General features: G+C 38.7%; 1 protein-coding gene across 2 annotated transcripts; it reads right to left on the minus strand.

The window, feature by feature from the left end:
* Window positions 1–230: 230 nt before the first annotated feature.
* On the minus strand, window positions 231–3,619 carry NEUROD6 (neuronal differentiation 6). Of its 2 annotated transcripts, none has more exons than XM_060632846.3 (2): window positions 3,412–3,619; window positions 231–1,943 (listed from the first exon to the last, which is right to left on the minus strand). In XM_060632846.3, exons 1-2 carry the CDS (start codon window positions 3,427–3,429, stop codon window positions 1,050–1,052), a joined length of 912 nt encoding a protein of 303 aa, XP_060488829.1. In that variant the 5' UTR covers window positions 3,430–3,619; the 3' UTR covers window positions 231–1,049. The 2 variants fall into 2 exon arrangements, with proteins under 2 accessions (XP_060488829.1, XP_060488827.1); XM_060632844.3 differs by having other exon boundaries at window positions 232–2,084; window positions 3,412–3,616.
* Between the last annotated feature and the right edge of the window lie 7,154 nt (window positions 3,620–10,773).

Genomic DNA, 10,773 nt, shown 5'->3' on the forward strand with positions numbered 1-10,773 from the left:
TTTCCCCAGGATGTTTAACCCTCGTGCGCTCCTCTTCTTTCATTTAAGATACTCAAAAAAAAAAAAAAAAAAAAAAAATTTCTTGTAAGCGCTTTGGCCATTTTGTTTAAGAAATTTGTTTTATCTCGTACGGTTTTGAAATAAAGAAATGTTTCTGCAATGGGGAGGAGGGAGTGTCAGAGACAGAAAGCAGCTGTGTACCAGGAAATAATAAGTATCATGCAAAAATATCACAGCTAATGGATGTCCTTTAGGAGTGTAAATATCTATGTTTAATTGCTTTAAAAACGTGGGGTGGAAAAACACAATTATACATTGTGATAACAAACCTGTACAGATAATTTTTGAACAATACAAAACAAGAGCTGAAAAATTTTTCTTTATGATTGAAATAATTGTTCCCAAATCATGACACCGTCCACCCAAATATCATGTTGCCCCCTCTGCAGAACTTGAAGAGGAATAGTTACCAATTGAATGCATTTAGATTCATCCTTAATAAAAAGAAAATTGCATAGCTTTTTATATTGTTGCACATCCTCAAATGCATCTTCCAATATCAATGTCACCTTAGTGTTATTCTCAATATTTTAAATTTTCAATTTTCAGAGATACATAATATATAATTGCTAGTAATTATAAACACATCATTTTATTCATCTGATTTTAATAACATGCATTTTTATAATTACTGTACAACTGAAATAGACATTGAGTTATGCTGTGTGCGTGTCTTTATTCAACAGTATATTTTTAGACACCTTGTTCAAACAAATTAAGTGAACTTAAAAGAAAATAAAACATGAAAAAAAAATCCTTCCAGTAGAAACAGAATCACAGTGCTTCACAGACAAAAGGAAAGGAAAAGAAGTTCTCATACGAAAAGAGATTTATTATTACATAGAAAATTCTCACAATAGTTGAAACACACTTCAGAAACTAGTAAACACCTTAGATAGAGTTGTGCCAATTATTCAGCCCACAAGCATCTGCTTTGTCTTAATTAGACGGGGGAGGTGAATGACCACTGTTTATTTTCATTTTCCTCATTAATTATGAAAAACTGCATTTAATTCATCTTGCATGGTGAGAGATTGGCTGCGCAGATGTAAGTCGTAAGGGAAGTGGCTGTCGGTGGGCAACCTGAACATGGCACCCTGCCCAAGGGGACCCCTGGGTGGCACTGCACAGTAATGCATGCCGTAATTGTAATTTTTGCCATAGTCCAAGGTTTCTTCTTGCTTCAGGGAAAATATCCCATTATAGTTAATTGGGGGAGGACTTAAGGGACCTTCAAACTGAGGGCTGGCACACTCAGGGGAAGTGCTTTCATAGAAGGATTCATACGCACTGCAATAATTGTAGGGTTTCATGGACTTGGAATTATCAAGAGTTCCATGCCCTGGGGGAGTGGTGAGCTCAGGGCTGTGGTAGGGTGGGTAGAAGGTAGAGTAGGGTGACCTTGTGTGGTGCGCAGCCTCCCCACCCTGACCCATCAGGAAACTCCTGGCGTTGAGCTGCAAGCAGCCTGCCACCAAGTTTGTAGTCGGCTGGGAAAGACCTTTGCATAAGTTTTGGACGAACGTGAGCAGATCAGGTCTCTTGCCGATTCTCAGGATTTCAGAAAGTGCCCAGATGTAGTTTTTGGCCAGTCGTAAAGTTTCTATTTTGGACAGTTTTTGGGTTTTGGAGTAACAGGGGACCACTTTTCTTAAATTGTCCAGAGCGTCGTTGAGGCCATGCATCCTGTTTCTCTCCCGCGCATTAGCTTCCTGTCTCCTGAACTTGACCCTCTCCAGTCGGAGCTTGGTCGTCTTTTTTTTCCTAAGACCCCTCCTTCTGGGCAAGCCATTTTCATCTTCCTCTTCCCTGTCTTCCTCCTCTTCTTCCTTCTCGGTTTCTTCTCCAGGGGCCCTTTTGATGCTCTTTCCTCGAAGGACAATCTGTTTGGAAAAGCTTTCTGGTTTCTTAATTTGCTTCTGGTCCTCACATTCTCTAGAAAACTTTCTGCACATCTGGGATTCTGGCATTACAACAGACTCATCAAACGGTAGTGTTAACATGGTTCTCTAATCTTAAATTACCTGAAAAAATGCCAGCACAATATTTAAAGTGTTTTCATTTTTAAAGTTTATACACTTAAAGCATATTTAATGACTTAATCATAAGAATACAAAAAATGAAAAACGTGAAAAAGTCTGATTCGGGGACCAATTTTTTACATTAACTATAATTTTTGAGTTTGTGCAGACTCGTAATTATAAAAACTACATGGACACATGCGAGAGGATCAATTTATACAGGCAAATTATCAAAAGAAAACAAAACAAGAAGCATTTATTACATTGCCACCACCATCTCCATTTTCCTTTGATTTTGAACTATTTTTAATGCACAAAAAGGACCTTTGAATTCCAGCAAATGCAAAACATGATATAGCAATGCAGAATTTCATTAATTCCAATTCCCCTGAGTACAAAATGCAAAGAGACACCAGTTTTTAAAATGAAAAAGTATTACCTCTCCGTTAGCTGACAAATTTGTGAGGTGTTTCTTTCTTTTTTTCGAAAAAGAAATAAGCCTTAACTTTATTTGCTGTATTATGTAACTGCAAATTTAGATAAGTGGCTGTTGACATTTACGAATTTAAAGAAAAGATTAATCAAAGCCAATTTTTAAACTGATTTCTTTCTGATCAGTGAAGAAATATATGTAAAAGGGCACTGTTTTCCCAGCCTTCACCAAAAAAAAGGGGGGGTTGGGGGTCAGGCTAATTTGGAATAAACTCCATAAATACATTTTAAAAGACAAGAATCACTGGCATTTTTTTTTAAATCAAAGAAAATGTTAAAACTGCTTTTACATTTACATTTTTTCCAAATGTAATCGTCTGTTTACTGCTGTTCAAATCACCCTGGACAAAAAACCACTCTCGTAGTGTTTTTGTTCTGCGAGCCACAGAAGTCTCCCTCTAGCTAATATCTGACAGGAACGGTCCAAGGATTCTGACTGCAATTGTGCACGTGTGTACAGAATCCCGAATGAAAGGGGAAAATAATTTGTGTTTCAAATACAATTTTGGCTTTCGTTTGGTGAAGTAGCAAGTATTTTCATCTAAAGTCTTCAAACAAATAGGCACGTTAAAACAGACTTTCGAATGTAACAATCTCCAGCCCCCTCAACACACACACACACACACACACACACACACAAACTCTTAGCAATGTCCACATACTTGCAGTGTTACATAATAGCAGTGAAAGTATGTGACAGTTACATCATAAGAATGAAATATGATAAGAAGTTATAGATGGCAAAGAGCATGTAAATACTATAAGACAGTGACACTGTATCTTTAAATACTTGCATGCAAAGCCAGCATCAATTGAAGTATATCTTTATTTATATTACCTTAGGTTTTAACTTCATTCAATAATCGGTTTTCATTTTGTATCTTCCAAATCTTTTCAGGCTGAGTGTCGCATCGTCTCCTGGAGTCTCTAGATCTGTGTATATCTGCACTATCTCATTGATCTCTAAAAAGTGACATTGATGCCAACTGCCAGAGCTGGTACCCATGCCATCTGCTAGTGACGTCACAGGGCAGAGAGAACCATGTGATCCTCTCTCTTGGGACCTTCATTCTGCACTGATCATCTGGCATCCCTGTAAGTGGGTACCAGCATTCATGCATCAACACAGAAGGTTAGACTGATAGGGAAAAAATCTGCACCAGCATTTCACATACAGTAGGTGCGTTTCTCTCCTAGAGCTGCTTCAGCTTCACTGGCAGTCTGTAGAAATAGCTGTGTTAGTGTTCAGTTTCGCCCTGCCAACGGTGCAACTATTAGGTAGTCGTTAATATTCCATTCATTTACAAGGTGGGCTTTTGTGTGAGCGAGAGGTTTTTGTTGTTGTTGATGTTGACGTTTAGTAAAGATCACCATCCCATTCATGCACCTGGCTACCCAGGGAAAGAACGCCGGGGGAAAGGAGCGGAAATCAGGAAAATGGTCTTGAGGTGCTTAACCAAACTAAGATTTGTGTAAGCGAACAGGGATCAACAAAGGTCTCCTTATTTCCTTGTTTTGTTTCATGGCGTGTAACTTATGGGCGTGTGTCTGTGTGTTCTCTTATTAACATGTACGACTTCTGTGCTTCTTAGGAATTTGGAATAAAAGAACAGTTTCTCCATCTGGGGTCTGTGAAAGACATCCTCAGACGCTCCCCTTTCTACACTTGCTGGTATCTTTCAACAACTTTTCGGAGAGCTTCTTTATATGTATCAAATGCGGAGACGTCTTCAAGTGCGCCGTGAAAGATTTCAAACTACATTCTTGTGTCCGGTACCAAAAGTCACAATTCCCTCTTGCACTGTCCCAGACTCCTTCCAGTGGTAACTGGCTTGTTCTTTCTTTCTCATTTCATTTCCTACACAGTAAACATCAAAAAAAAAAAAAAAAAAAAAAATAGCACTTAGGTTTTTGTCTTTCTCTTCCTGGCATTCTGCTGAGTATATTAATCAAAGAGAGGCTTTTCTGTTTTCTCAGATTTTTTTTTTCCTTTCTCATAAAAATCTTCTCTTCACATTTCCCCCCCTCAAGACTGACAGCCAATTTAAAAATCTCCTCATTCTTACATCAGTGTCCAGTTTTTTTTTCTTTTTTCAGATTTATTCCTATTTCTCTTTCTCCCCACTCCCCACTTTTGATTTCTTAACAAAAGCAGGGCAGAAACAGGCGAAACTGGCAAGGCCTTGTAGATAAAATGAACTGTGAAGCCAGAGGCAAACTCCACCTTCCTCTCCTTTTCCCTGCTCCCCTGTCACCCCCTTCCCTTGCAAAAAAAAAAAAAAAAAAAAAAAAGGAAAAGAAAAGAAAAAAGAGGATGTTTTATTTCAGAGTCGCCTGTCAGGAAAGAAAAAAGTGTACTTAAAAAAAGTTCAGAAATGGACAAACACAACCTTTGTTGTTTGATAACTGAATAATCTCTTTCTATAAAGTGAGACAATATGCTTTTGGTATTAAAGTAATCCCTGGCAGAGTTGTAACTGTTGAATCTGTGTTAGCATTCCCCTTATAAATCCCAGTTTTGAAAGGTTTAGAATTCTGCTGCTTTAATGCTCTTTGGTTCCAAATTGGCACCGGGGGTCTCAAATTAAATTCAATTTTGCTCCTGTCGTAGCCCACCCGTTTCCGTCCCCCTCAAAGTTACTCAACTTTGCCTGGACGGGTCTAGAAAAGATAGGGACGATGGCAGAAGGGAGAGGTATGCTAGGTAAAGGAGAATAATTTTTCTCTGTCAATGGTTTGGTAAAAATGCAAATTTAAAATAAAAATAAGCCTATAAATTCACAAGTGAAGTGGGGTGGCCTGGCTTATGTTTAAAAAAAATCAGACCTACCCAAGGCATTTCAAAATGTGTTGCTTAAGGGGATATTACTGGTAATGGGTGTGTTGAGTATATTTCATGTAGCCTTTGGTTCAAAAATGCACACACCTTTTCTTTCAACACAGAGAGTTTCTCTAGGAAGACCAGAGGCACACTTTTGTTTGATCTCACATATAGTTTAGTTTTTAAATGTAAAGGAGCATAAGTACGAAGAGTCAGGAGCCACAAAGTATGTCACGCATGTTGCATATTGTACCATATTCTAAACTTGCAAAGTCTTCAGAAGCTGCATTATATTATAGGCATCGCAAACACGAGAATCAAAATCTGAGGAATAGGTAGCATGACATGTTAGAAAATTATCACCAATGTAGCTCACCGCAAGGATAGATTTTATATTTTATCTTTGCAATGTGCAGACAAATGAGAAACAGTTTTTTTGATGAAAACATTTGGGACTGTTCTATTTCTGCCTTTGAACGTGAAATAAAAACCTTTGGTGGTGGTGATGAGGTGGGGTGAAGGGGGATAAAATCCGTGTTGAGGTTTTTCTGAGTATTAGTCTATTGTTTGAATGTCTTAGATTTCTTTTTCAAAAAAAAAGGGGAGAAAACAAAAAAGTTGTTATGTCAAGATTTAGCAAGGATTCAGTGTGTTTGTACAATAATCTTTCAAAAGAAATTTTGTTATGCATTTTCTACTATAGTTCCAGATATGCAAATGCATGTGCTGTTAATATGCATTCATAACATACACCACAACGGCTGTTCTACTCTCTGCTAAGAAAGCACGTTAACACCAATACTCCAAACAGAAATACATTCTGAATTGTAGACGAATACTCCGAGTATGGGGAGTATATTATCACCATTTCTATGATAGATTTTCTCATTTTGCAGCAATCGCTGCACACCAAAGTTTATATCCATAACTGAATTCAACACTGATTTAGCTGATATGATCTTTGCTTCTGGGGCCAAGACATTTTATAGATTTTTTTTAAGTCCCCAATGTCTGTATGCCCCTGTCTTGCTTTCACTGGGTAATTTTTCATATTTCACTTATAAAAGTGACCCACAGAAAACGTAGATATAATTTGACTCAGTTGCAAGGCAATAGAAGCCAAAAGTGTGAAGTAAGGCATAAGTGTTGTTATTTTTAGGTCATCCAGTTGGTACCTGTGTCACAGCAAAGGAGAATTCTATTGACTCCCTTTTTACACTCCTCTCATAACTTAAGAGATCAGTTTGGAACATGGCAGGCATTTTTTCCTCAGCTCTCCTAGGGTGTAAGGCAACATAATGTAGACCTGGGCAGGATCAGGCAGCAAAGCCTTAGGACCATTTTTTCCCCCTAGAAGTAGGGTGCTTTCTGAGATAGATTTTTGGACAATTTTCTCTATTGCTTTTTTTTTCCTTTCCTTTTTTTTTTTTTTTTTTTTAAGCTCTTAGACAAATGCTTCAGGGCAGGCGGTAAGCCTGTGAGCGAGCCCAGCGTTAATCCTTAGAGTTTTAACTCTGTGATCCCCCGTGGCTTGAAAGAGTTTTATGGCTGTGGCAGAATATTCCACTTTGGAAAACAGACCTTGGGATTTAAATAAAAGTATTGAAAATATAAGGCAAAACACAAAGCAACCTTATTCTCCTTGAAGATTTAGAGGGCTTAAAAGTATAATTTAAACATAGATGTCTAAATATTTTATAGCGTATATGTCTATATATATAATATACACATATATATTTGTATATACTTGTGTGTATATATATATATATGTATGTGTATATTATACATCTATATACACCAAAGATTACTTAGATTAAATGATAATCTGGAAATTTGAGGACAACGTTTGAATTGCCTTTATAGATTTACTTCAGGGTCAGGTAAGCTGAGTTGTACTATTATTTTGCAATAAACGATATTGTCATTTTTTGCAATTCATAAAATATAGCAACATCCAATCTTTTATTTTAGTCTTTGCACAGACGGCACTGTTGTTCTCTCCAGAAATATATTTTATAAATTTTTCCTCCATGAAGTATACTTTCTATTTGACTCCCCAAGCTGCAAGTGTTAAATTCATTTCCTAATTTGTTATTAAATACAGTCATGTAAATCTGCCAGTTAAAACTTCTACAGGTCTGAGACAACCAGAGTTGTTGGACTGAGTTATTATAATCCCAGCCATTCATAAAGAAATGGTGCTTTATTAACTTTTGTGATGTTACTGTAAGAAAATGTATAGTTTCCTTTAGTCTTTTACAAATATGAAGTATGAGTTGTTGTCCCTGAGTAAGACTTTTTATGATACGGACTTAGAAATTAGTGTTATATTCCAATAACATGTATTGTGATGGTTATTTTTAAACTTAGAAAACAGATGTACCATTTCTTTTTTTCTATTACATTAATCCACTGTAAAATTGGAGTGGGAACTTTAGGCAAGAGATATTTTGCAAAGGTTTCATGCAAACTGCATTTTGAAAATCAAGCTTTATGTCACGTGCTTGTATGGTGACACGCAGGCTCTCTTAACGTGATTTCTGGGTGGATTTCAAATGGTTCTGGAGCTTGCTCAGATTACGTGCAAATTTGGCATGTATGTACACATGTGCATTTTCTGAAGAAAGACCCTCTGCCAGATTCCGAAAGGTTAAGCATCACAGTGAGTGTTTTGATGTCTTACTAAACGAGCTTTAAATCCTGATCCTGATGTTTAATGGCTGTGTGTCATTCATTCATTCACTTATTCACCCATTCATCCACTCAACAAAGGTTTATTGAATATCGGTTTTGGAGTCTTTCTTGATTCCTTTCTTTCTCTCACCCCCTAGAACCGGTATGTCAGCAAATCCTCTCAGTACCATCCTAGAATTACATCCAGAATCTGACCACTTCTTGGCAATTCTGCCTCTTCTTCCCTCATCCAAACCACGAGCATCTCTCACCTGGCCCAATGGCTTCTGTTTTCTTCATTCTTGGCCTCTTATATTCTGTACTGAGTCCTCAACTCAGCAGCCAGAGGCATCTGGTTAAAACATAAATCAGACTGCGTTCTTCTATATTCAAAATCCTGCAGTGGCTTCCCCTCCCTCAGAGTCAAAGCCAAGTCTTCACAGAGGCCCAGAAGCTTCTTCTGGTCTTTCTGTTCCCATCTTCTATTGCTCTCTCCTCCACTCACTCAGCTCCAGCCACACTGGCCCTGGCTGTTCCTTCCACCTCAGGATCCTTGCACTTACTTCTACCTGGACTCCTTCTCCTGAGTATCCCCATGGCTCGTCCTGACTTCCTTCAAGTCTCTGCTCAAATTTTCCCTCTGACCATCCTACTTTATATTGTACCCCTACACCCATCTGTCCTTCCTTATCCACCTTCCAGTTTTGTTGTTCTCTGTAACACTCATCACTTGCTAACACAATACTTAATACGTGTATTAATCTTGTGCCTCCAGGTGAGAGGCAGAAGTACATACTTATTGAATGATGGGTTTGTTCCAGGCACTGGGTTAGTGATGGCTGTTCAATGGCATGTAGAACGGCTATGACAAACTGTTGGGGAGTTTAGAGGCCAGAAGGGGGACGTAGGCAATAAACAAGTAAACACAGAAATGTGCAATTTACCTATTGGTGGCTACAGAGAATCATGAGAAGCCCTACTTGGTTCAAGTATCTGGGAAGCCCTTTCTGAGTCATCCTCCAAGTTGAGTCTGAAGACTGAGCAGCAAGCAGAGGCACGAGCATGTGTGACATGTTGAATGTTCTGGGGGAAACTGCAGTGAGAACAAGGATCAGAACCTATGAGATTGTGTAGGTCATGTGAAGTATTTGGAATCTATTTCTTTTTTTAATTTGTTTCAAAGGAAGTCATTGGAGGGCTTAAGGAAATTTAAGATTTGAAAAGATTACTCTAGGGGCACCTGGGTGGCTCAGTGAGTTAAGCGTCCGACTTCGGCTCAGGTCATGATCTCGAGGTTCATGAGCTCAAGCCCTGTGTCAGGCTCTGGGCTAGTAGCTCAGAGCCTGAAGCCTGCTTCAGATTCTGTCTCCCTCTCTCTCTCTGCCCCTTCCCTGCTCATGCTCTATCTCTCTCTCTCTCAAAAATAAACATTAAACAGAAATTAAAAAAAAAAAACAACTTTGAAAAGATCACTCTAGCTGAGAAGAGTTGCAGAGAGAAAAAGAAGAAGCAGGGAGGACTTACAAAGCCTATAAGGGGGGACGGACAGATCACGTTGCGGGGAGTGCTGACTGTGCCCAGCTTAGAGTGGGGTAATGGAAATGAAGGGAGGAAACCTAGACATGTATTTTGGAGAGACAATCACCAGAACTTACTGATGGATGGGTGTGGATGGGATGTGGGGAGCTTACTTAACCTCTGGTCATGGTGACGATGAACTGTGCTTCCATACGCAGTCTGCCAAGCACCAGGTGAGGTACTTCACATACGAGGTCTCATGGGATCCTTGCAATACCAGGACTGTCTCCCTGGTAGGAGTAATGAAGCTGCAGCTCAGAGAAGTTAGCCAATGTACCCGTGACTGTTTCATTTTTAAGTGAGAGGATCATGATTTAGACCTAGGTCTGTCTGAATCTAAATTCTAGTTTCTTTCTTTTTTCTTAAAATTTGTTTTCAGTGTTTATTTTTGAGAGACAGAGACAGAGCAAGAGTGGGGGAGGGGCAGAGAGAGAGGGAGACACAGAATCCTAAGCAGGCTCCAGGCTCTGAGCTGTCAGCACAGAGCCCAACATGGGGCTCGAACTCAGGAACCATGAGATCATGACCTGAGCCAAAGTCGGACACTTAACCGACTGAGCCACCCAGGTGCCCCCTTCAGTTCTAGTTTCTTAACAACTATACTTGGTAACCTTAGGCATTAAGTAATCAAACGTCAACAAGCTGCCTAGAACTGTCTCTGGTACATAACAAATCCTGGATTAATAATAAATACTAGATGAAATAGAAAAACTTAACCACGAATCTATTCACAAAGTTAAGGATTATCCCATTAATATACCTGGTGACTTAAACTTTTTTATTATACATTTGTCTTTCAGAACAATGTTTACAGGTAGGTCAGTAGACTGCCAAGTGATGTATTCATATAACAATGACTGCAATCGTCATGACAGTGAGCTTCTATGACGGTTGAATTGTTCATTTAAATCCTGATCCTGCTGTTTAATAGCTATGTAACATTCATTCGTTCATTTATTCATCCCTCCATCTCTGTTTTTTAATGACAAGGAGCTGTTCTTTCCTTCTTTTTCATTCACTGAACACAACACTTTTTGCATGTTACCACTGTAGACATTGTAAGGAGAAGTAAAGGTAAATAACCAAGATCCCCACCTGTCAAGGAAGTTCGAGTTGAATTAGCACATA

The sequence above is a fragment of the Panthera onca genome, chromosome A2 (genome assembly GCF_046562875.1).
Source record: "Panthera onca isolate mPanOnc1 chromosome A2, mPanOnc1 haplotype 2, whole genome shotgun sequence".
NCBI classification, from domain to species: Eukaryota; Metazoa; Chordata; class Mammalia; order Carnivora; family Felidae; genus Panthera; species Panthera onca.

Excerpts from the sequence above, each read along its gene's own strand:
- NEUROD6 (XM_060632844.3), bottom strand. The coding sequence starts at position 2,063 with ATGTTAACACTACCGTTTGATGAGTCTGTTGTAATGCCAGAATCCCAG.